General features: G+C 38.7%; 1 protein-coding gene across 1 annotated transcript in view; it reads left to right on the top strand.

Annotated features, from left to right (window-relative positions):
• Positions 1 to 15,340: 15,340 nt before the first annotated feature.
• PTPN20 (protein tyrosine phosphatase non-receptor type 20) overlaps positions 15,341 to 27,233 on the top strand; it is a 103,999-nt gene continuing 92,106 nt past the window's right edge. The window contains exons 1-2 of the mRNA XM_087432929.1: positions 15,341 to 15,462; positions 24,932 to 25,026. Of these exons, the coding sequence (XP_087289055.1) occupies positions 15,405 to 15,462; positions 24,932 to 25,026 (153 nt within the window). The 5' untranslated portion in view covers positions 15,341 to 15,404. The remainder of the gene's footprint in view (positions 15,463 to 24,931; positions 25,027 to 27,233) is intronic.

Raw genomic sequence — 27,233 nt, 5'->3', positions numbered from 1 at the left:
GGTGCAGAGGCAGATAGGTGTAGAGGCACCGTCTGTCTGAAGGCAATTACTGGCTGAGAGTAAGGACAGCAGGGGAGAGGAGAAGAGATGTTAGAACTCAGAGGAGAGACATGTGACATAGTCCTCCTGGAGAGTGGGAAGGTGGACTAACTAGGGAAGTGGATTGGATTGCCAGGCAGTGTTGAGTCCCCATTTGAGATGTGTAGTCATGAATTTAAAGTGAGATCAACCAACAGGGTTGTGTGGTTTTCTATGGGAATGTTCAACCTTGGAAGGATGTTGTAAGAATTAAATGAGATCATGCATGGAAAGTATTTAATACGGTGGCAAGCACATGATGAATGTTACCTACTTTTGTTTGAGTTCTCATTTTGTTTTTTTGTTTATACAAATGTGACAGGAGGGCAGACATTTGCCACCTGAAAGGGTCTTCTGTGGCATGTTCTCCAATCAGACCCCAGAGTCCACTGCAGTTTGCAGCTACTTGGACGTCTGGCTCCTGGTGTGGTTACATTTATACAGCTTGATAATTGAGGATGTTTGCTAAAAAGAGCCAAACTGTAGCAAATAGGGCTCTCCCTTGTCAGATCAGTTCATAGTCTTGGGCTGATTGGGCTGGGGGGGGGGGGGTTGTCACAGTGGCAGTTTTTAAATTTTTGTGAAAATCTTTTACTACTGCATTTCATATTGGATCTGATGTAGTGGGAATCTGTGGAATCTAAAGATCTAAGATTGCCAGGGGAAATTTTCAGTTTAATAGGTTCTCATTTCTTCCTGACCACTTGGGCTGTATTATGATTCAAGTAATAATAATGGCTGACATTGGCAGCTCTTAAAAGTGCAAAGCACTGTTTGAAGCACATCACGTGCATAATCTTGTTTAATCCTCGCCTCACCTCAATGAGGCAGGTACTATTATTACACCTATTTTTTAGATATAAAAATAGGCTCAGAGAGGTTAAGTAACTTGCCCAAGGTACACATAGTCCGATCTCCAGTTTCTGCTGCAGACGAACTTTTTAAAAAGACTTTTTGGCCATCACTTGTCTGCACTCTCCTGGAGAACTGCAGCAGATTGCCTGGCTTCAAAAACTGCCATTTACTAGCTATGTGACTTTGGGCAAATCATTTAACCTCTGTGTGCCTTTGTTTCTTTATTCATGAAATGGGAATAATAATAGTCCTGCCTGATTGGGTTCTTTTGAGGATCTCATGAGTTAATGTATTTACTAAGCCTGAAATAGTGCCTGGTTGTTTAAACGCTGTTGTTATCATCTCCCTGGTCATGTAACCATAGTGGTATGTGTACTGATTGATTGACTCCCCTAAAATCATTCTCTGAGGGTCCCGGTACAGTAGCTAGGTAGAGTTTGAAAATTGCAGGGCACTCTACTAATGCTCCTAACTCAGAGATCACCTTTGTTTCCTTTAATTTTATCATCTCTCTGAGGGAAGCAAACATAACAGTTTGCTTCTAGGTGCAGAAAACAACTTGGACTTCATTCAGAGTCAGCTGACCCGTGAGGTTCATTTCATTAGTCCTGCACTGCATATCACTTAAAGGGAAGTAAGGCTGGCGGGGTAATGTGGTGCCATTTTGCCGTTCCCAAATCGGCAGCCCATTGGAGGGATTTGATTGGAAAGGCCGATGGACTGCATAGCCAGTGCTGGGCACAGCGTATGGTAAATGATGTGGGTCAGGGGGCTACACGTGAAAATGTTCTGAAAAGATCTGTAAAATTCAGACTTACTGTGATGTGTTGCGTCAGTTACTGATTAAAAGCGACTGGGCAGACTTGGCGTGGGACGCCAGTGGAAGTTCTGATGATCTTGCTGGTACACAACAGGGAGAGTAAATGCATGATATAAAGTAGTTGATTTGCATCAGAATCACTGGGGGGAGTTTTATGAAGCTTTGCAAAATGACAAGGTCCACGTCCACAGATTCTGGAATCAATCTGTTTTTTAGGAGCTCCCTGAGTGACTTGGATGTGCAGTTAGCGTGGGATATCGTTAGTGCAAATCAGTGCTTTTCAGCCCTGTGTTTTAGAATCGCCGTGCAATTAGCTTTTTAAAAAATACTGATGCTCTGGACCCACCCCAGGGATTCTGATTTCATTGGCCTGGATGAGGTCTGGACATTTGGTATCAGTATTTTTAAAAAAGCTTCTTAGGGGATTCTAGCCTGCGGTCATGTTTGAGAGTCACTGATATAAATAATCAGCTAGATTTCCCTCCATAGTTTAGTTACTCCTAGATTTAAAATAGACATAGCTTCAGGTGGCATCTTATCAGGAAAGCCAAAAAAATGAGCATTGCTAAACTTTCCCAATGCAAATGTTCAATTTAATAATCAGGTAACAATGAACGATATGAGTTGATGATTGAATTAGCTTTTATCACACTAAGCCATAAAGATTTCATCAAATTTGCCTGGGGAGGAGAATTAACATTTACTGAGAGCTTTCTATACAATTGCGATCTTATAGCAACTCTGGGAGGTGTGTATCATTCTCATTTTGTAGATGAGAATTTTGGGGCTGAGGGAGGTTAAGTAGCTTGCCCAAGATTTACACACAGCTGTGTACAGTTGCAAGACCTAGATTCCATTTCCTCAGTGCTTCTCAAACTTGACTGTGCAGTTGGATCACCTGGGGAACTTTAATGATCAATGCTTGGGTCCCATTCTCAGAGATTCTGATTTCATTGGTTTGGAGTGGCCTGGAATCAGGATTTTGCAAAGCTCTCCAGATAATTCTGATGTGCAGCTGAAATGGGCAGTCTCTGCGTTACGCCATGTAGCCTCCTGGTGGTCTAAATTCATTTTCTTTTACGCCAGCAGGTTGTCCTTCTGTAGGGTGCAGTGACTGGGTTCCTTGCCTCCATACATTCACTTATCTTAGTGTCCTTTCTGCTCCTTCCTGCCTTTAAATTTAATAATAAATATGTATTAAGTGCCTACTTTGTGCCATTCTTCTTGGTGCTGAGGTGACACATGGTGACAGACAGATGAGGTCACCAGCCTCATGGCATTTATATTGAGGAAGAGCAACAGTAAATGTGAGCAGAGACATATGGGCTTACATACACAGGCAAACTTTAAGGTAATGAAAAGTGCTTTTAAGAAAAATAAAACAGGGTAATGAGTAGAGTGATCCTAACAGCAATGCGTGAGAGTTGCAGTTGCTCCACATCCTCACCAGAACTACTTGGTGTTTTGTGTGTGTGTGTGTGTGTGTGTTTCATTTTAGCCATTCTGATAGGTATGTGATGCTGAAAGCTATGCCACTAGTATTTCAAATGCCAGCAGAGTCACTCATGGGGGACAGGTTTCAGCAGACCTTCTAGACTGACAGACTGGAAGAAGGAGCCCACCCACTTCCGAAAACATTGGCCACGAACACCCTGTGAATAGCAGTAGAACATTGCTACAGCACCGGAAGGTGAGAGGATGGCACAGAAAGACCGGGCCGGGCTCTGCTCTGCTGTGCACGGGGTCGCTAGGAGTCGGAGTTGACTCAAGGGCACTAACAACAATAGGTATGTAGTGGTATCTCATTATTGTTTTCTTTTGCATTTTCTGTTGACCAGTGGTGGTGAGCATCTTTTCATATATTTATTTACTATTTTTATTTCTTCTTTGGTGAAGTGTCTTTTCAAATCTTTTGCCCATTTAAAAAAAATTGGGTTGTTTTTCTTCTTTTTGAGTTATAAGGGTATGTATGTGTTTGGGATACAAGTCCTTTTTCAGATACATGTTTTCTCCCATTCCATGGCTTATCTTTGTATTTTCTTAATACTATCTTTTGAAGAGCAGAAGTTTTTAATTTTTGTGAGTCCAGTTACCAGTTTTTTCTTTTGTGGTTTGTACTCTTAGTGTCCTAAGATATGTTTGCTCCCACAGTTCTGGAAGCTAGCAGCCTGAAATCAAGGTGTCAGCAGGGCCACACTCTCTCTGAGGGCTCTAGGGGAGGGTCCTTCTTTGCCTCTTCCTTCCTTTTGGTGGTTGCTTACAATCCTTGGCAACACAATTCAGTTTGTTGACACAATTCAAACCAAAATAATCTTCCCTCTACCCCCAAAAGTCATGTCCTTACCGTGTGCCAAATACATTCACTCCATCTCAACATTCTCAAGCGTCTTGACCCCTTCCAGCATCAACTCTGAGTCCAAAATCTCATCAAAATATTATCAACTCAAAATGTCCCAAATCTCATCTTCTAATCATCTAAATCAGATGCGTGAGATCCTGGGTATGGTCTATACTGGGGCAAAATTCATATCCATCTGTTTTTCTTGAAACCTGGAAAACATTTTATCTGCTTCCAACAGAAGCAGATATAACAGAATGGTATAGGATAGGATAGACATTCCCATTCCAAAAGGGAGAAATCAGAAGGAAAAAGGGGGTTACAGTTTCCAAGCAAGTCCTGAACACAGCAGGACAAATTTCATTAGATTTCAAGGCCTGAGAATAGTTCTCTGGCTAAGTCCACCCTCTGGGCCCATAGAGGCCCTGCTGGCCTCTGAGCTGCCTTCAGTGAAGGTGACCCCGACTTGGCTCGCAGCAGCAGAAGCACCCTGCGGGCAGCCTGTTTCCTGTTTGTAGAATACCAGAAATCAGACGGCCTTCCTTCATTTCGTTCTGGCTCTGTCCCCTTCAGTCCTAGCTAGCAGTTTTTCTGCTGAGAGGGCTGACTGGATCCATGAGTCACACACCTAATCTCTTTGGTGAAAGTTTGTCCGGCCACACCCTTCGTCCTTTTCCAGAGCATATCTTGGTTAGGTTGAGAATTTTCCAAATCATCAAGTGCTGGTTCCTTTTTGCTTAACAATTCCTTCCTCAATTTCTCTCTTTCGTCTTGCATTTTGCTATAAGCAGTGAGGAAAAACCATGGTCGCATCTTCCACACTTTACTTAGAAATCTCCTCAGCTAAATATCCAAGTTCATTACTTACAAGTTTGACTTTCTACCCAACAATAGAACATAATTCAGCCAACTTACTGCAGAGATCACTTCTTCCCGTGTCCAATAATATGTTCATCATTTCCTTTTAAGGCCTCACGAGACAAATCTTTAAGTTCGTATTTTTAGCAACATTCTGTTCTTGATGATATAGATATTCTCTAAGACACTAAATACTTTCCCCACTATTCCCCTCTTTTCTTTCTGACCCCTCACCAGAAATGCCTGTAACGTCCATATTTCTACCAACAGTCTTTTCAAGGCAATCTAGGCTTTTTCTATCACGTGCCTCAAAACCCTTTCAGCCTCTACCCATTACCTAATTCCAAAGCCACTTCCACTTTCTTTTGGTATTTATTACAGCAGTACTACACTTTCTGGTACCAAAAAATGTGTTAGTTTCCTAGGGTTGCCATGACAAAGTGCTACAAACTGGATGGCTTAAAAAAACAGAAGTATATCCTTTCACCGTAGTGGAGGCATAATTCTGAAATTAAGGTGTCAGCAAGGCCATGCTGTCTCTGAAGGCTCTAGGAAGGATCCTTCCTTGCCTCTTCCTAACTTTCGGGGGTTGCCAGCAGTCCTTGGTGTTCCTCAGCTTGGAGACATGTCACTCCAGTTTTTGCCTCTCTTGTCATATGGATTTCTTCCTCTGTGTCTGTGTCCAACTTTCTTTTGTCTTCTAAGGACGCCAATCATTGGATTAGGACTTCATCTTAACTTGATTACACCTGCAAAGACCCTGTTTCCAAATAAGTTCACATTCACAGGTACTGGGGGTTAGGACTTCAAAATATCTTTTTAGGGGATGCAATCATCCACAACAGTCACACAGGAGAAAATCTAGGTGACTTTGGTTTTGGCAATGAATTTTAGGTACAATATCAAAAGGATGACCCATGAAAGAAAAAAATTATGAATAAAGACAAACCACAATGGAAGAAAATGTTTGCAAAACACATATCTGATGAAGGACTTGTCATATAGTTGGAATCATACAGTATGTAGCCTCTTTAGAGTGGCTTCTTTCCCTTGCCTTCACTTAGAGTTCTCTGTATCTATTTACGGCTTGATAGCTCGTTTCTTGGTTGCTTTCAGTTTTTATTCCCCAGTTTTTGATGATTATAAATAAAGCAGCCAGATGCAGGTTTTTGTGTGGACATAAGTTTCAAATCAATTGGGTGAATACCTAGGAGTACAATTGCTGGATCTTATGGCAGTCCTGGGTTTAGCTTTGTAAGAATCTGCTAAACTGTCTTCCAGAGAGGCTGTACCATTTTGTGTTCCCAGCAATGAATCCACATCCTTATCGGCATTAGGTATTGTCAGTTTTTTGAATTTTAGCTATTCTAATAGGTATTTAGTAACATCTCGTTTTAATTTGCAGTTCTCTAATGAGATATGATGTTGAGCATCTTTTCATATGCTTGTTTGCCGTCTGCATATATTCTTTGGTGAGGTGTCACTTTAGATCTTTTGCCCATTTTTAAATTGAGTTTCTTTAATTGTTGAGCTTTAAGAGTTCTTTTAAACCATCCAGTTTGTGGTACTTTGTTATGGTAGCTCTTGGGCACTGATGCAGTTATCTTCTAAAAGTTTTATAGTTTTGTGTTTTACATTTAGGCCTGTGATCCATTTTGAGTTAATTTTTGTGAAAGTGTAAGGTCTACGTATAGATATTTTTTTGCATATGGATGTCGAGTTGTTTCAATACCATTTGTCAAGAAGAATATTCTTTTTCCACGGAGTTGCATTTGCTTATTTGTCAAAGATCAGTTCACTGTATATGTGTGGGTCTATTTCTGGGCTCTCTGTTCTGTTCTATTGATCTATTTTGTCTATTCTTTCACCAGTACCATGCTGTCTTGATTACTGTAGCTTTATAGTAAGTCTTGAAATCCTGTAGTGTCAGTGTTCCAACTTTGTTCTTCTTCAGTATTGTGCTGGCTATTCTGGATCTTTTCCCTTTCTGTATACAGTGTAGAATGAATTTATTGATAACCGCAAAATAACTTGCTGGGATTTTGATTGGAATTGCATTGACTTTGTAAATCACATTGGGAAGAATTGAGATCTTAATAACGTTGAGTCTTTTTATCCATGAATATGGAATAACTCTCCATTTATTTAGATCTTTTCTTTCTTTCATCAGTTTTGTAGAGTTCTTCATATACATCCTGTAACTATTTTGTTAGATTTATACCTATGAATTTTATTTTAGGGGAAGCTAATGTAACGGTATTGTAACGGTACTGTGTTTTTTATTTGCAACTTCAGTTGTTCGTTGCTGATATATAGGAAAGGAATTGACATTTGTATATTAACTTTATATCCTGTAACCTAGTTGTAATTGCTCATTAGTTCCAGGAGTTCTTTGTTGTTGTTGTTCTTTGTCTTTGTTGTTGTTGATTATTTGGGATTTTCTTCATAGACAATCATGTCACCTGAGAATAAAGACAGTTTTATTTCTTCCTTCCCAATGTATAATCTGTATACATTTTATTTCCTTTTCTTGCCTTATTACATTAGTTAGGATTTCTAATATAATCTTGAATGAGAGTGGTGAGAGAGGACATCCTTTCTTGTTCCCCATCTTGGGGGAAAGCATCCAGTTTATCAGCATTAAATTACCTGTAGATTTTTTGGTAGATTTCTTTATCAAGTTGAGGAAATTCCTCTCCTCTAGTTTGGTTTTCTGAGAGTTTTTAACATGAATGGAGTTTGGATTTTGTCAAATGCTTTTTCTGCATATGTTGTGATCATATGATTTTTCTTCTTTGGCCCATTTTGTTGCATAACGTTAATTGGTTTTCAAATGTTGAACCAACCTTGCATACCTGGAATAAGTTCTGTGGGTCATGGTGTATAATTCTTTTATACATTGTTGGATTCAATTTGTTAATATTTTTATTGAGGACTTTTGTATATATGTTCATGAGTGATGTTGGCCTGTAGTTTTTCTTTCTTCTAATATCTTTATCTGGTTTTGGTGTTAGGGCAATGCTGGCTTCATAGAATGAATTAGGAAGTGTTCCCTATGGTTCTATTTTCTGGAAGAGATTTGAGAGAATTGGTATGATTTTTTTCCTTAATTGGTTGGTAGAATTCACTAGTGAAACCATCTGGGTCTGGTGCTTTCATATTGGAAGTTTATTAGTTGTTGATCTGACTTCTTTAGTAGACATAGGCCTATTCAGATGATCTACTTTTCCTTTTGTGAGTATTAGTAGTAACTATTTTATAAGGAATTAGTCTCTTTAAGTTATCAAATTTTGGAGCATTATAATATTCTTTTATTATTCTTTTAATGTCCATGGACTCAGCAGTGATGACTTCTCTTTCATTTCTGATATTAGTAATTTGTATCTTCTTACTTTTTTTCTTGGTTACCCTGGCTATAGGTTTATTGATTTTATTTATCTTTACAAAGAGCCAGATATGGTTTCATTGATTTTCTCTATTGATTTTCTATTATTAATTTCATGTGTTTCTGCTCTAATTTTGAGGATTTCTTTTCTTTGCTTGCTTTAGGCTTACATTGCTCTTCTTTCTCTAATTTCCTGAGGTGGAAGCCTAGTTGTTGACTTTTATATTTTTATTTTTTCTAATATATGCATTCAGTGCTATAAATTTCTTTCTAAGCCCTGTTTTTGCTGCATCTCACAAATTTTGGTAAGTTGTATTTCCATTTTCATTTAGTTCAAAATACTTTTCAATTTCTCCTGAGACTTCTTTGACCTATGTGTTATTTAATCACATGTTATTTCATCCCCAGCTATCCTTCTATTTTTATTTCTAATTTAATTTCACTGTGGTCTGAGAGCGTATTTTGTATGATTTCTACTTTTAAAAAATTTATTAGAGTGTGTTTTATGGCCCAAGATGCGGCCTATCCAAGATGTGGTGAATATTCCATGTAAGCTTGAGAAGAGTGTATATTCTACTATTGTTGAATGAAGTATTTGATAAATGTCAATCAGATATAGTGGATTGCTGGTGTTGATCACTTCAACTGTGTCCTTACTGATTTTCTACCTGCTAAATCTGTTGATTACTGATAGAAAGGTGCTTAAGTCTACAACTATAATAATGGATTTGTTCATTTCTCTTTGTAGTTCTGTCATTTTTTACCTCACATATTTTGACGCTCTGTTGTTAGGTGCATACGTGTTAAGGATTGTTATGTCCCTGTGGAGAATGGACCACTTAGCGTTATGTAGTGCCACTCTTTGCCTCTCATAATTTTCCTTTTTTTTTTTTTTTTTTTTTTTAATTTTTTGTTTATTGCAGTAACATTGGTTTATAACATTGTAAAAGTTTCAGGTGTACATCATTGTACTTCTATTTCTGCATAGATTACATCATGTTCACCACCAAAATACTAATTACAACCCATCACCACACACATGTACCGAATTATCCCTTTCACCCTCCTCCCTCCCCCCTTCCCCTCTGGTAACCACCAATCCAATCTCTGTCCCTATGTGTTTGTTTATTGTTGTTATTATCTACTACTTAATGAAGGAAATCATACGGTATTTGACCTTCTCCCTCTGACTTATTTCACTTTGCATTATACCCTCAATGTCCATCCATGTTGTCACAAATGACTGGATTTCATCGTTTCTTATGGCTGAGTAGTATTCCATTGTGTATATATACCACAGCTTCTTTATCCATTCGTCCCTTGATGGGCACTTAGGTTGCTTCCAAGTCTTGGCTATTGTGAATAACGCTGCAATGAACACAGGGGTGCATGTACCTTTGCAAATTGGTGTTTTCAAGTTCTTTGGATAAATACCCAACAGTGGAATAGCTGGATCATCAGGTAGTTCTATCCTTGATTTTTTGAGGAATCTCCATACTGTTTTCCATAGTGGCTGGACCAGTTTGCACTCCCACCAGCAGTGTATGAGAGTTCCCTTCTCTCCACATCCTCTCCAACACATGTTGTTTCCTGTCTTGTTAATTATAGCCATTCTGACGGGTGTGAGGTGATATCTCATTGTAGTTTTGATTTGCATTTCCCTGATAGTTAGTGATTTTGAACATCTTTTCATGTGTCTGTTGGCCATCTGTATATCTTCTTTGGAGAAATGTCTGTTCAGGTCTTTTGCCCATTTTTTAATTGGGTTGTTAGTTTTTTTGTTGTTGAGATGCATGAGTTCTTTATATATTTTGGAGATTAAGCCCTTATCAGATGTATGGTTTGCAAATATCTTCTCCCAATTGTTAGGTTGTCTTTTCGTTTTGTTGATGGTTTCCTTTGCTGTGCAGAAGCTTTTTAGTTTGATGTAGTCCCATTTGTTTATTTTTTCTATTGTTTCTCTTGCCCAGTGAGACGTGGTGTTTGAAAAGATGTTGCTAAGACCGATGTCGAAGAGCGTACTGCCTATGTTTTCTTCTAGGAGTTTCATAGTTTCAGGTCTTACATTCAAGTCTTTAATCCATTTAGAGTTAATTTTTGTGTATGGTGTAAGGTAAGGGTCTACTTTCATTTTTTTGCATGTGGCTATCCAGTTTTCCCAGCACCATTTGTTGAAGAGACTTTCTTTTCCCCATTGTATGTTCTTGGCTTTTTTGTCAAAGATTAGCTGTCCATAGACGTGTGGGTTTATTTCTGGGCTTTCGATTCTATTCCATTGATCTGTGTGTCTGTTTTTGTGCCAGTACCATGCTGTTTTGCTTACTATAGCTTTGTAGTATATTTTGAAATCAGGGAGTGTGATACCTCCAGCTTTGTTCTTTTTTCTCAGGATTCCTTTAGCTATTCGGGGTCTTTTGTTGTTCCATATAAATTTTAGGATTCTTTGTTTTATTTCTGTGAAAAATGTTGTTGGAACTTTGATAGGGATTGCATTGAATCTATAGATGGCTTTAGGAAGTATGGACATCTTAACTATGTTAATTCTTCCAATCCAAGAGCATGGAATATCTTTCCATTTCTTTGTGTCTTCTTCAATTTCTTTCAGAAATGTTTTATAGTTTTCGGTGTACAGATCTTTCACCTCTTTGGTTAAGTTTATTCCTAGGTATTTTATTCTTTTTGTTGCAATTGTAAATGGGATGGTATTCTTAATTTCTCTTTCTGCTACTTCGTTGTTAGTGTACAGAAATGCAACTGATTTTTGTATGTTGATTTTGTATCCTGCAACTTTACCATATTCGTTTATTACTTCTAAAAGTTTTCTGGTGGATTCTTTAGGGTTTTCTTTATATAAAATCATGTCATCTGCAAATAGTGACAGTTTCACTTCTTCCTTTCCAATTTGGATCCCTTTTATTTCTTTCTCTTGCCTGATTGCTCTGGCTAGGACTTCCAATACTATGTTAAATAGGAGTGGTGACAGTGGGCATCCTTGTCTGGTTCCTGTTCTTAGAGGGATAGCTTTCAGTTTTTCACCATTGAGGATGATATTAGCTGTGGGTTTCTCATATATGGTCTTTATTATGTTGAGGTACTTTCCTTCTATACCCATTTTATTCAGAGTTTTTATCATAAATGGATGCTGTATCTTGTCAAATGCTTTCTCTGCATCCATTGAGATGATCATGTGATTTTTGTTCTTCATTTTATTAATGTGGTGTATTACGTTGATTGATTTGCGAATGTTAAACCATCCCTGCATACCTGGAGTAAATCCCACTTGATCATGGTGTATAATCTTTTTAACGTATTGTTGTATGCGATTTGCTAGTATTTTGTTGAGGATTTTCGCATCGATGTTCATCAGTGATATTGGCCTGTAATTTTCTTTTTTTGTGTTGTCCTTGTCTGGTTTTGGTATCAGGGTAATGTCAGCTTCGTAGAATGAGTTAGGGAGCTTCCCCCCCTCCTAAATTTTTTGGAAGAGTTTGAGAAGGATAGGTATTAAGTCTTCTTTGAATGTTTGGTAGAATTCACCAGGGAAGCCGTCTGGTCCTGGACTTTTATTTTTGGGGAGGTTTTTGATTACTGTTTCGATCTCCTTACTGGTGATTGGTCTAGTCAAATTCTCTACTTCTTCTTGATCCAGTTTTGGAAGGTTGTATGATTCTAAGAATTTATCCATTTCTTCCAGATTGTCGAATTGGTTGGCATATAGCTTTTCATAGTATTCTCTTATAATCTTTTGTATTTCTGAGGTGTCTGTTGTAACCTCTCCTCTTTCATTTCTGACTTTACTTATTTGTGCCTTCTCTCTTTTTTTCTTGGTGAGTCTAGCTAAAGGTTTGTCAATTTTGTTGATCTTTTCAAAGAACCAGCTCTTGGTTTTATTAATTTTTTCTATTGTTTTTGGTCTCTATTTCATTTATTTCTGCTCTGATTTTTATTATTTCCCTTCTTCTACTGATTTTGGGCTTTGTTTGTTCTTCTTTTTCCAGTTCCTTTAGGTGCATTGTTAGATTGTTTATTTGAGATTTTTCTTGTTTGTTGAGATAGGCCTGTATCGCTATAAACTTCCCTCTTAGAACCGCTTTTGCTGTATCCCATAAATTCTGGCATGTCGTATTTTCATTTTCATTTGTCTCCAGGTATTTTATGATTTCTTCTTTGATTTCTTCATTAACCCAGTCGTTGTTCAGTAGCATTTTGTTTAATCTCCATGTATTTGTGGCTTTTCTGATTTTCTTCCTATAGTTGATTTCTAGTTTCATACCGTTGTGGTCAGAAAAGATGGTTGGTATTATTTCAATCTTCTTAAATTTATGGAGACTTGTTTTGTGGCCTAATATGTGATCAGTCCTGGAAAATGTTCCATGTGCATTTGAAAAGAATGTGTATTCTTCCGTTTTTGGATGGAATGCTCTGTATATATCTACTAGGTCCATCTGTTCTAGTGTGTCGTTTAAGGCCAATGTTTCCTTATTGATCTTCTGTTTGGATGATCTATCCGTTGGTGTAAGTGGAGTGTTAAAGTCCCCTACTATTATTGTGTTACTGTCTATTTCTGTTTTTATGTCTGTTAATAATTGCTTTATATATTTGGGTGCACCTACATTGGGTGCGTAGATATTTACAAGTGTTACATCCTCTTGTTGGATTGTTCCCTTGATCATTATGTAATGCCCTTCTTTGTCTCTTTTTACAGTTTTTGTTTTAAAGTCTATTTTGTCTGATATGAGTACTGCTACCCCAGCTTTCTTTTCATTGCCATTTGCATGGAGTATCTTTTTCCAGCCCTTCACTTTCAGTTTGTGAGTGTCTTTAGGTCTGAAGTGTGTCTCTTGTATGCAGCAGATATATGGGTCTTGTTTTTTAATCCAGTCAGCCACCCTATGCCTTTTAATTGGAGCATTTAGTCCATTGACGTTTAAAGTAGCTATTGATAAGTATGTACTTACTGCCATTTTTTAACTTTTTTTTTTTTCTCAGTGTTTTAGTAGTCCTTCTCTGTTCCTTACTTCTTCTATACAGAATTGATGGTCACTTTAGTTTGACCTCTGTCTGAAAGCTCTACTCTTTAACTCCCCTCCTCCCTCCTTTTATGTTTTTAATATCATATCTAACCTCTTTTTTGTGCATTTGTATCCATTATGTTCTAATCATGGAAATAGATAATTTTTCCTATTTGTGGTCTTCTCTTTTCCCCTTAAATCAGTCCCTTTAACATTTCTTGTAGCACTGGTTTCTTGGTGACAAACTCCTTTAATTTTTGCTTATCTGGGAAAATTTTGATCTCTCCTTCCATTTTGAATGATAACCTTGCTGGGTAGAGTATTCTTGGCTGTAAGTTTTTTCCTTTTAGCACTTTAAATATATTGTGCCATTCTCTTCTAGCCTGTAAGGTTTCTGCTGAGAAGTCAGCTGATAGTCTTATAGGGTTTCCTTTGTATGTAACTTGACATTCTCTTGCGGCTTTTAGGATTCTCTCTTTGTCTTTAATTCTGGACATTTTGATTATGATGTGTCTTGGTGTGGGCCTCTTTGGGTTTATCTTGTTTGGGGCTCTCTGTGATTCCTGTACCTGGATGTCTGTTTCCTTCCTTAGGTTAGGGAAGTTTTCATCTATTATTTCTTGAAATAGATTCTCTGCCCCCTTGTCTCGCTCTTCTCCTTCCGGGACACCTATAACACGGATGTTAGTGCGCTTGATGTTGTCCCAGAGGTCCCTTAGACTGTCCTCACTCTTTTTAATTCTTTTCTCTTTTACCTGTTCACCTTGGGTAATTTCTTCTAGTCTTTCTTCCAGCTCACAGATCTGTTCTTCTGTATCCTCTACTCTGCTTTTGAGTCCCTCTAATGAATTTTTCATTTCCAGTATTGTATTCTTCATTTCTGATTGGTTCTTTTTTATATCTTCCATTTCTTTGTCGACATTCTCACTGAGTCCATCTATTCTTCTCCCCAGATCAGTGAGCATCCTTAACACTCTTAGTTTGAACTCTCTGTCAGGTAGGTTGCTCATTTCTGTTTCACTTAGTTCCTTTTCTGGGGTTTTGTCCTGTTCCCTTACTTGGAATGTATTCTTTTGCCTCCTCATTTTGCCTCTTTCCCTGTACTTGTGTCTACGTATTAGGTAGGTCAGCTACGTCTCCTGCTCTTGGATAGGTAACCTTATGTAAGTGATGCCTTAGGAGGCTTCCAGTGTGCTTCCCTCAGTTCTCAATGTTCCAGGGGTGGCCCCTATGTGGGCTATGTGTGTCCTTCTATTGTGGCCTGTTAGCTCTCCCTATAGGCTCCCAGGGAGGCTGAGTTATGCTCCTGGCCAGCTGTTGTAATGCTCAGCTGCTTGTAGTTGTTGTGGGCCCTTCAGTCTCTTTATCAGGTGTGGGGCATCCCAGCACAGTTGGCTGTAAGTTCTAATACCACATTTGTGTTGCAGTGTTTCTTTTAACTGAGTAGGCCCCCAGCGTGGCAGGTTGTTAGGCTCAGGGCCTTACAATTGCTGCAAGCCTCTAGCCTATTATGTCTCTTGTCAGCTCTCTGAGGATTGCAGCTGGGTGGGGCTGGCCTCAGGCACAGGAACACCCAATTGTTTCAGGCTTTGGAAGGTGGGGCAAACCTCCTATGTGGGTCTTTGAGAAGCACAAGTCTTCTGCAGCTGACAAGCCCTGTTGCCCACAGGTCCACACACACAGTCAACACAGTCCTGCCCCGTGTGAGCGCCCCAGCCTCCACAAGCGGACCCAGTCTCTCCACGGTGGGAGCCCCACACACTCCGCCACCACCCCACACTCTCCACCCGCTCCTTGTGCACACCCTGCCCCGCTCAAGTCCGCTCAGTTGCCAGGCTGCAGAGAATCCAGTCACCAATCTATGCAGGCCCACACGTTGCCTGAGGGCTTGTTGTTGGGTGGGGCCAGTCTCTAGGGTCGGCTACCTGCCCTGGCTGAGCTGGATTAAATCGGTGCTCTAGCAGGTGGAGCAGACCCTGGGCTAGCTGGCCTCAGGGAGAACTCCAATGGCGTCTGTGTCAGCACGCTCACACCAGGCCACAACAATGGCTGCCGCCAATGTCCCAGTCCCTGGAGAGGTCTCACCCCTCACCGAGATGCACTCAGGGCCTATTAGGTGAGTCTCTTGTCACCAAAGCACTGTGCACCTTTCTTTCTGGTGATTTTAGGATGCTTTCTGGAACGGGTGAGTTTGTGCGCGGGCCCTTTAAGAGCCGGTTTTAGTTTCTTTGTGAACCGGGTTTTCTGGGGGTGCTCCCCCATGCTTTAGTAGCAGGCAAAGTCAGATATTATGCCGCTCGTCTCGATTGTGCTGGGTCCACAAAATGCCCACAGCGGGGGCGCTCCCCGGCTCAGGGCCCCGCGCCTCCAGGGAGGGTGCGTACCTGTGAGCTGCTCCCGGCGGCCGTGAAGCTGGCGGCTTGTGAAGGCGGCGTTTTTCCTCTCCGGAAGGGAGTCTCTGCCTCTTCTACCCCAGTTAGGATTGTCCGTTGTTGCAGGAGTTCCTCTTATCCAGTTTTCAGTTCTGTCTCAGGGGTAATTTTTCCACGAGTAGTTGTAAATTGGCTGTGTCCACAGGAGGAGGTGAGTTCAGAGTCTGCCTACGCTGCCATCTTGACTCCCTCCTCTCAATATTTTCCTTGTTCTGCAATCTGCTTTGCCTGTGATTAGAATAGACATTATAGCTTTCTTTTGATCAGTGTTAGCATGCTACATCTGTTTCTTTTCCTTTACTTTTAATCTATCTTTGTCTTTATATTTAAAGTTGGGTTCTTGTAGACAACTATATGTGGGTCTTTTTAAAAAATCTACTCTGACATGTGAATGTATTTAGAGTATTCACATTTAAAGTGATATTAGTATAGTTGGTTTAATGTCTGCTGTATTTGTAACTGTTTTCTACTTGTCCTTGTTCTTTGCTTCTTTATCTTCCCCATTTTTCTGCCTTCCCTGATTTTAATTTATCATTTTTATAGTCAATTAAATCATTTTCTCTCCTCTTAATTAAAAAAATTATTTTTTTTAGTTGTTACCCATGTTTACAGAATACATTTACAGTTAGTGTAAGTACACTGTCAAATGATACTATGCTGTTTCATGGGTACTTCAGTTACCTTATAACACAGTAGTCCCAATTTTTCCCTCCTGTCCCTTACAACATTGCTGTCCTTCATTTCACTTAGCCACACGCTGTAATCACCCAATACATTGTTGCTATTATTACTTTGAAAAGTTATTTATTAGATCAATTAAGAATAAGAAAAATAAAAGGTTCTATTTCACCTTCATTTATTCCTTCTAAGATGTTCTTCGTGTATATAGATCTTGGTTTCTGACCCATAGAATTTTCCTTTTGTCTGAAGAACTTCTTTTAATATTTCCTGCAAGGCAGGTCTACTAGTGAAAAAGTCCCTCGGTTTTTGTTAGTCTGAGAAAGTCTGTATTTCTCCTTCACATTGGAAGGGTAATTTCATTGGATACAGAATTCTAAGTTGGTGATTTTTTCTTTCAACATTTAAAATGTCCCCCTCTATAGTCTACTTGCTTGCATAGTTTCTGATGAGAAATCCGATGTAATTCTTATCCTTGTTTCTCTATAGGTAAGGTATTTTTACCCCCTTCTGCCTTCTTGTAAGATTTTCTCTTTGTCTTTGGTTTTCTGCAGTTTGAATATGATATCCTTTAGGTATTTATCCTGTTTGGTGTTCTCTGAGCATCTTGGATCTGTGATCTGGTGTCTGTTATTAATTTTGGAAAATTCTCTACCATTTTTACTTCACTATTTTTCCCTCCCTCCCTCCTTTCCTTCCTTTCTTTCTTCTCCATTTGGTATTCCCATTATGCATATACACCTTTTAAAATTGTCCAATAGTTCTTGCATATTCTGTTCTGTTTTTTTTTTTCCCCTTAATTTTCTCTTTCTTTTTAGTTTGGGAAGTTTCTGTTGACAAATCTTCAGGCTCTCTGATTCTTTCCTCAGCCATGTCTGTTCTACTGATGAGCCCATCAAAGGCATTCTTCATTTCTGTTGCAGTGTTTTTGGTTTCTAGCATTTCCTTTTTGTTCTTTCTTAGAGTTTCCACCTCTTTGTGTATGTTGCCCATCTGTTCTTCCACATTGTCTACTTTTTCTGTTAGAGCTTTTAGTTATTTTAAATCCTTGTCTGGTAATTCCAATATGTTCACCATATCTGAGTCTGTTTTGATGCTTGCTTTGTCTCTTCAGATGGTGAGGTGTTTTTTTTAACTATTTAGAATGCTTTGTAATTTTTGTTGAAAGCCAAACATGGTGTATTGGGTAATAGGAACTGAGGTATTTAGGCTTTTAGAGTGAGGTTTTATGTTAATCTGGCTGGAAGCTGGGCTCTGTTTCATATTTCCTATAGCTGTAGGTACCAGAGGCTACAATTTCTTTTAGTGTCCTTGTTTGTTTTTTTTCCTTTCCCCACCTCTTTTGTCTTTGGGTTTCCCTAAGAACTCCTTCTTAAATAGAGTTTGTGACTTGCAGCTTTTTCAGTTATAATCCACTGCTAACATACTGAAGCCCAGTTTATATGGTAGGGTTTTGAGGAAGGGAAGCATTGCATAATCTTATGATTAAATCTTAATTTGTTAGTGGGTCTGAGTCCCTGGAATGTGAGATTCAGAAGTGTTTCTTAGTCTCTTTTTTCCCCTTACATAAGACAGGATGGCTAGGAGGGGCTAGAGTTGACCAGTTTCCCTTCCTCCAGGTCAGATAAGTCTCCAGTCAAGAACTTTTCCTGGGAGAGCAGGTCTCGATTATAGAGAACTCTCTAGCTGCATTGCAAAATGGTTACTCCATCCCCACCCCCCCACCGCCCCCACTGTCTGAAACACAAGGGTCATTTTCTCCATTCTTCCGCATGAGAACCTGGTAGAGTTCCTGGAGGTAAAACCCATACAAGTGTGGGGAACCCTGTAAGTCTGGCCCCTCAAGTTTTTTTTTCCCCACTTCACTCCTTTTTATTTTGGTATAGAATTTCAATCGAGCATATGATTATACATTCACCTGATGAGGGGAATTTAGGCTGTTTTAAGATTGGAGTTATTATGAATAGAGCTGCTATGAGCATTGATGAACACATCTTTGTGTGCATCTAAGTTTTGTTTCTCTTGGTTAAGTAGATAAGCGTGAACATGTTGCTTCTGTGGTAAGTACATGTTTCATATAATAAGAAACTTCCAAACTGTACTTAAAAGCATTTGTACCATTTTACATTCCTCAACTATGAATGAGAATAAAAGTTTCTCCAAATTATTGCCAACATGTAATTTTTCCAAATCATTGCCAGAGCTTATAATTTTTATCTTTTTTTATTTTGGTCTTTTTAGTTGATGAGTAGTGGTATCTCATTGCAATTTTATTTTGCATTTTTCTGTTATTTAATGGTGTTGCGATATTGTCACATGCTTGTTGGCAGTTTCTTTTCCTCCTTTGGTCAGTGTCTGTCTTTTGCCCATTTTTTTAAAATTGTGGTATAATTAACATATAACATTATATTAGTTTCAGATGTACAACATAATGATTCTTATATATATATGTTGCAAAATGACGACCACAGTAAGCCTAAGTAACGTTCATCACCACACATAGTTACGAATTTTTTTTCTTGTGATGAGAACTTGTAAGATCTACTCTCTTAGCAACTTTCAAATATACAGTGGAGTATTGTTAAATATAGTCACCATGCTGTACGTTACATCCCCAGGACTTATTTATTTTATAACTGGAAGTTAGTACCTTTTGACCACCTTCCCTTCAGGGATTTTTAACTCTGAAAGTAGTCCATACTCAGCCTCCAGCACTTTGTCAGAGTTACTGTTTAATTGTTCCTACTCCTTACGGGCTCTGGTACCTTGTGCTCTAGGTAAGCCAATCTCAGTTGTGAGTCTCTGTATTTGCCTGTATCTCCAGATTTTGGGGTGGTAGTTTGCTCAGCAACCTCAGTTTTCTGTTGGCATATGTAGGGTTTTTTTTTTTTGGCCCTGCTTGGGGTTCTGTATGTTTCTTTGATTGGTTATTTTTTATCATATATTAATTTTGGAAACTTCTCAATTACTATCTCTTTTGGTGACTCCAATGATACATAAATTAGGCCATTTGGTATTGTTCCATAAGTTTTGAATGATCTTGTGATTTTCACTCATCTTCTGCTTGTTTCATTTTGGATAATTTCTATTGACCCATCTTCCAGTTACAGCTTCTTTCCTCAGCTGTGTTCAGTCTTCTGATAGACCTGTCTAAGAAATTCTTCATCTCTGATATTATTTTTTATTTCTAGCATTTCTACTTGGCTTTTTAAAGTAGTTTCTGTCACTCTACTTAAATTCTCTACTGGTTTGTATATGTTTTCCACCTTTTGCACTTGATCCTTTAACATTGTCCAGTAACATGTTCTTCATTTTAGTCTGAACCTCATCAGAATCGCCTTTACTGTCCATATTTCTACCGACGTTCTGTTCATGGTTACTGAGGTGTTCTCTAGGAAGATGGAAGCTCTCTCTCCAGCTCTCCTCTTTTCTTTCTGAGCTCTGACCAGAATTGCCTTTAAATATCTGTTCACAGAAATCTAGGCTTTTTCTAGCATGCACTTCGAACCTCTTTCAGCCTCTACTCATTATCCAGTTCCAAAGCTGCTTCTGTGTTAAGTATTTGTTACAGCAGCACCCCCACTTATTCCTACCAATTTTTGTCTCAGTCACTTTGGGCTGCTATAACAAAATACCATAAACTGAGTAGCTTAAACAACAAACATTTATTTCTCACAGTTCTGGAGGCTAGAAGTCCAAGATCAGGGTGCCAGCATTGTCGGGCTCTCTTCCAGATTGGGTGAGGGTTCTTTTCCAGATTGCAGACTGCTACGATCCTGTTGTTGTATCTTCATGTGGCAGAAAGAAAGCTGGCTAGCTCTCTGGCCTCTTCTTATAAGGGCACTAATCCCATTTATGAGGGCTCTACCTTCATGACCTAATTACCTCCCAAAGATCCCACCTCCAAATACCACCACATTGGGATTAGAGTTTCAACATGTGAATTTTGGAGGGACACAAACATTCAGTCCTTTGCAGGAAGAAAGCATGTGCAAGCTTCCCAGAGTCCTTTCTTAGTGGAGTCACACAGGATGCACTTAATTCCCCAGCAACAAGTTGTGACAGCTTGTGTGAAGTGTTGTCTACCAAGGATGCTCGCCTGAGGCTAGGAGTCCAGGGTCTTTCTCAGGGGTCAGTTATGGAGGCACACAGTGTCTGTGACTGATGCAGTCACTGAAATTCCAGACGTCCAGAAGGAAAGCAGGTGTTTCATAGTCTAAGCACAGTGGGCTGCTCATATCATTTAGGGAAAGTTTTACCAGGCAAGTTCACAGATGCCAGTCAAGGGCCAGCCTTGCAAGCAGGCCTTTCTAAGCATTGCAAGCTCAGGCCTGCTATGTTAACTCTTGTCAGCACACATATGTAATGTGCATATGTTCCAGACTGACATGATCTCAGTTATGGAAAGGTTCAGCTGTACCCTATGAATAAGTAGTTCTTAGGGTTATGCAAGCCAAGGTCTACTGATTAGAGGTACAGGAACTATATGTTTTGAAATAAGAACTCTCGTGTAATTACTGGCGTACTACCAAAAGAGAGAGAGGAAGGTAGGAAGGAAAAAGGAAGAACAGACAGATGGACAGACAGATGGACCTGATTTCAGGTGCTTTGAGGGAATATGCCAAAGCAATTTATGTCATGAGTTAAACAAACAGTAGATTGTTTATCTTGGCGTCTAAATAGCAGAAGCATTCAGATGATGGAATCATTTTATTTTTATTTTTATTTATTTATTTATTTTTTTAAAAATTTTATTTATTTATTTTTTCCCCCCCAAAGCCCCAGTAGATTGTTGTATGTCATAGCTGCACATCCTTCTAGTTGCTGTATGTGGGACGCGGCCTCAGCATGGTCAGAGAAGCCGTGCGTCGGTGTGCGCCCGGGATCCGAACCCAGGCCGCCAGCAGCGGAGTGCGCGCACTTAACCGCTAAGCCATGGGGCCGGCCCTGGAATCATTTTAAAATGATATTTTTAGTGAGTAGTTATTTTCACTAATTCCATTCTAATAATTGAAACAGTATTTGCTTAGAACGTGGCTCCTGGTAACTGTGTCAGTCCCTGGGTTGCGAGTGACTAAGTGTTGTTGACGTAGGGTTCCAAGGATTGTAATGCCAACAGCATGGTGAGGACCCAGGAGGGGTGACAGTTCTCTCTTGTTTCTATGATTCGTGGTAACAACTATTTTTTTAATGTTTAAACTTTCATTAATAACTTAATTATTTTTTGATTATTTTTACATTTTATTTTACTCTTATTAAAGTAGATTATTTTTTTATAGCTTTTTAAAAATCAGGTTTATTGAGGTATAATTTTGTACAAAAATTTTAATCTTGGAATAAAGACAGTTTTATTTCTTCCTTCCCAATCTGAATACCTTTCCTTCTTTTTCTTGCCTGATCGCACTGGCCGGGACTGCCAGCAGCTCTCGAGGCAGCACTTCAGCCCTTCACTCCTCCTGCCTCACACACACACACATTACAGAGAAGGACCAATAAACCACTGATCAAAAGGATGTTTCTTAATGGTAACTTTACTTTCTATGTGAATATTGGTTACTTTTATAATCAGAAAAAGCAACAACACTGTTCCTTTAAAAAAATGACTAAACTAACAACAATTCTTAAAAGGTATAAAACATGCTAAATAATTACTAATAGTCCAAGAAGCTTATACTGGGAATCACAGGAAATATAGATTTCACAGGAAGGAGCTCTTAGCCTTCAGGTGAATTCAGGTAGGGGAAGATTACTCTGTGTCGGGCATTTGGGGTTTCTTTCGTCCCTTTCTTTCCTGTCCAGTACAGGTCTCAGAGAGTGAGGCATGATAGAACTTTCAAAAGAATTGGAAGTAGCCTTAGCTCCAGAGGTCAGAATTTCCAGGGCAAGGTGCTGAGAATGTCATTTTAAATTCTATATTTTGGCATCTTGCATCCAACATAAAGTCCAGTATGAAGAAATGGTCTTTGCTAGCATCTGCTTTAGTTTTGAGAGAGTTTGAGATAGACTGGAAATAGTACCCCAACTGAGTGTTTGAGAATACGTACAGCATTAATTGGCTCTTCTTTATGTCATTCTAACTCCTGAAGAAAATGTCCTGCTTTTACGGCCTGGGTAAACCACATTCTTGTGTTTTCTTCCTCTTCTGATCAGATGGGACTACGTAGTGCCATATTAGAGCTTTTTTCTCTGTCCTCAGCGCTGTATCCCAAAACAAGTAATAATTTTTTTAGGTCTCCCGCTCCTCAGAGTTCATTCCCTGATTTTCTATACTACAGCACCTTCCCCAGGAGATGGAGGGAAGCCTTTAATTTAGAGATCTGACCTCCAGGACTTCCTGGAGTTCTTGACATGGTTATGCAGATAACCTGCTGATGCATACACTCTTTTCATGGAATTAACTAATTAGTTAATCCATCAAACATTCCTTTTGTGTCTAGAGTGTGCTAGTCACTAAAGATGCAAAAATGAAAAAGTTACAGTTCCTGCCCTCGAGATGCTTATGGTCCAACTATGGGGAGATGAATCCAGAGATCGTTATAAAAAACAGAAATTATAGGAGAACTGGCGGGGCTTACTTAGCCAGGCACGGGGGTACGTGAGTAATAAGGTAGAAGCTTTCACTATATTTCCTGAAAAGTTTTCTTTTGCTTTATAGTAAATGAAGATTCAGTTTTTATTATATAGTTTACTTTTGTAGACTTTATAGACTGTCTAGGCTGCAGTAGACATTTGTTGATGATGCATTGTATAATCTTACACTATTGCTGATTTACTATAGTAGCTACAACTCAAAAATTGAATTAAATGTTAATCAGCTTAATATTGATATTCTTTTGTATATTTGTTCTAAGATACACTAGATAAAATGTAAGAGAAGAGAAATTCATCCAGTTCGATTTTGTGTTTCTATAGGGTTATTTCAAACTTACTGTACTAACAAGCACCAGAAATGGGCATGTGTTTCTGATCAGAGCTGTTTGCTCTGGAAGCACTGCTAACTTATGGAATATTTGAAACTGATGACTGTTGGTATGGATTAATATGGATTTCAGTCTGCTCCCCTGTGTGCTAGAGAGATCTTACTGATTTTTGTGTGTGTGTGTGTGTGCGTGTGCGTGTATTTGTATAAAGAGGACAGGTTGTTTGGGTGCAAGGCCATTCACATGTTTACTTGGTGGAATGCAGAGATAGCATCTTTAAACCCTGGTAATTTAAATAAGTAAGAGTATCTTCAGTTATCAAGGAGTATTTAGGAATTGTCTGACAAAATTTCTAAAGGAAATTCATTTAAATTGTCTTTAAGATTGTATTAGTTTAAATATCTTCAATCATGTATTTGGGAGGCAGAAGTTTGTGCGTCACTCTTAATGGTTCTTAGTTAACAGTGAGGTCTTCAACTTCTCGGGTCTACTTCTATCACTTAAGTCAAGTATCTCCGTACCAGTCACAAGGCCATTGCTGTCCTTCTCTTAAAAAAGGAGATTTTTTTCCCCTTCATCAAAGTAGAATTTTCAAAAAATTAAAAATGTGACATTAAAATTTGACATGAAACCATGTTAAAGATTTTATTCAATTTATTAATTAATGAAGGAACCAGGAAGGTGGCAGAGGTATTTCAGAGAATATTTTGAGGATCTAGGTTTTTGTAGGCATTTTAAACCAGTGTTAGGTTAAGAATGCCAGGTTAGATTGAAAAAGCCTGGTTAATGTCCGACAGGGCAATAAATTAGAATCTTGGGTGTTATCTTTTCTATCAGTCAGAAATTATTTGTATCTCCATTGGACAAAAATCTGTAGGCTAACGTGTAATTTACTAAGTCTAGGACTTTTAGTCAACAGTAAACAACGATTTGAACAGGTACAATTTCTCTACATAATTAAATAATCCTTAGGAGGGCCTGTTAAACATCATCATCATATAACATTGAAAGGGCGTGCTACCTACCTTTCTGCCTTACTTCCATGTTTTAAATATTCTTTCTTAGCATCCTACATCTCAAAGTTTTCAAATATATAAAACGTTAACTTTTAGATTCAGATTATAGTAGTCCCGTTTCATTTGCACGTAAATAATAGAAAGATCACCAGACAAAAACTACTCTAGGTTTTCACCAGTGACAGTAATGTGACATGACCTTACAGGCCTATTATGGCAAAGATTAGAAAAGAAAAAACATACTTATCCTGTGAGGACTTTTTATAGTCTGAATATGAACTCCTTGAAGACAGGCTCTGTAGTTAATTCTTATCCATTTGATATTGAATCCTCAGTACCAACATCAGCATAAGTGTGGCATTAAAAGAATTAAGTCACTGGGTGACAGTGACTGAATAAATGAGTCATAGTATGTCAAAGCTGTGAAGACTCCAGTTGTCTAATGGAAGTGCCTTTGCATTGTGTGTTTGACCAGGTGAACAGCAATTATGTGCTGGCCACAGGATGCTAATTAGACTTTCTTTCTGCCTGATTCTCAGGACACAAGGCTCCAGTACCTGCAGAAGCCTTTTACCCATCTCCTCCGGGCATGGGGACAACATGTCTTCCCCCAGGAAGGCTGCAGCAGATTCTAGTAAGTTCTCACGCATCGCACACTTTGGGGGATGTGGGGACAGGAGGAGCCAGAGCAGTGCTTCTCAGACTGTAAATATGCGTGGGAACCGCCTGTGGATTGGGAGCCTGCAGGTTCTGATTCACTGGGTCTGCGGTGGGGCCCAAGATTCTGCATTTCTAACAAACCATCACACTTAGAGAAGCAAGGATTAGACTCTTGTGTTTTATTTTACTCTTTTCAAATAACATTTTTTCTGATTATATATAAATGTAATATATATTTATTGAGGAGAGTTTGGAAAGCACAAAAACACAAAGAAGATGGCTTTTGGTACTTAATACTAGTACAGTGTTTTCATTAGATGCCACCTGTCTCCCAACTGACTCATATTGTCATTATCTTGCCTCAAGCATTAATAGCTTGCCATCATTTTTCAACATTTCTTTTATACCTTTCCTCATTCCTTCTGTGTTCAGCTCGGATCCTGGTCCCTGTTCTACCCTGCCGCCCTTGTAATCAGTGTCGCTTCCTCCTCTAGAGGTTTAAGCCAGAGCTTAAAGTCCCTGCCAGCTCCTTCTCTGGCCTGCCCTCCAGACTCCAGAAGCCCTGGTCCTGTGTACACTCTGAAAGACCTGCATGTATGTTGTTTCCAGTCTTTTTTCCTTCTATTAGAAGCATTACTCTTGACAAGATGTTGATATTTATAGATCTTATTCTTTGGTTGAATTCTTTCTTTAGGATAAATTCTCAGCATTGGGGTCCCAGAGCTAATGAGTTTGAATTTTGTATTAATTTTACTATCTATTACCATTTTGTTTTCTAGAAGAGGCTAAGCATGCTACCAGCAGTATACCAGTTATACTGTAACCTCACCAGCATTTGGTATTATCATAGCATGAAGAAATGTTGCTAATTTAGTTGTTATGGAATGGTGCCTTGAGCTTCCTCTAATTTACATTTCTCTGATTACTATCCAGGATTATTTATTTCCTTTTGTGTAACTTGATTTTTTTAAAAATCTGCTTGTTACTTTTTCCTTTTTGAACTAACTGTGAGCTAACAGTTCTGTCAATTAGTTATTGTCTCACTTTCTACTCAAGAATCTGATGAAGTTATAAATTGTACTGGAGTCTTTTAAAATATAATTTTGACTCAGCTTCGAAAGAATAAATAAGAATAAATAAATAAATAAAATAAGAAATTATTTTATGTCCTAAACACTCCTTGCCTTTATTTTAGCTTCTGTGAAAAGGATAGAAACAGCACACAAAAAGATAGGTGAGGCACCCATTTACTTAAGACATTTGCAAATTAACATGCAAGTGGCCAAAATGGGTGGGTTTCCTTTTGTGAAAGTAGCAATTCTCATATTTTTATTGGAAGAACTTTTTAGATTCTAAATATATTTTTCTATATTCAAAAAGTACTACATTGTGTTATGGTAATTTATAGTTTTGTTCTTTATTGCCACCTCTTTCAAGGAAAGAGAATGCTTTGCAAAATTGAAAAGTTAAATATATAGATGAATTTAAAGTCCAAAATAGAGAGAGAAAGAGAGAAACAAACGGAGAGAGCAAGCACCAGATTACTTTAAATGAATTAAAATTTTTAGCCACAGACACAGTTCCAGAATCACTTATTAAAAGCATTTATAGTTTTCATGGAATCCCAGCTGGAATTTGTATTCTCTCTTCTGGGCTCCCATAAGGCTTTATTTATATCTTTATTAGAGTGCTCATTGTCTCGTATTACAGTTATTTTTATGTTTCTTGCAGACTCCTTGAGGATAAAAGTTGCGTCTTGTTCCTCTTTGCTTAAGCAAGCTCAGTACTTTGTATGTTGCAGACGTTTAGTAAATGTTGAGTTGAAAGTTTTCTCAGACCTGTTCTTAGTGGTGGAAGAAAGAGACAGAAGAGGTACTACTGATCTGTAGTTTTTACAATATGTTGTCCTTTAGGAAAAGACAGATTAGCAATTTTGAATTATGGCAAATTTCTGTTACCAAAGAGATGGTTTGTGAGCCCTTAGGAAACAATGAAGTGATCTTTAAGAACTGACTGAGTTTGACTAAGACAAGACAGATTAAACCAGCCTCTACCTAGAGCTGTCTAGAGCAGCCCCAGATCAAGAGGAAGCTCTTCTCATCCTCTTCTTCCTGGCCACCCTAAGGTTAGGATGACCCAAACCACCAAACCTCAGGGAATTCTTTGCTTGGAGCACTTGGT

This window comes from Ceratotherium simum, chromosome 6 (genome assembly GCF_057802395.1).
Source record: "Ceratotherium simum simum isolate JZ-2026a chromosome 6, ASM5780239v1, whole genome shotgun sequence".
NCBI classification, from domain to species: Eukaryota; Metazoa; Chordata; class Mammalia; order Perissodactyla; family Rhinocerotidae; genus Ceratotherium; species Ceratotherium simum.
Note: the sequence above shows the minus strand (reverse complement) of the source record. Positions and strands in the feature narration are given on the sequence as shown.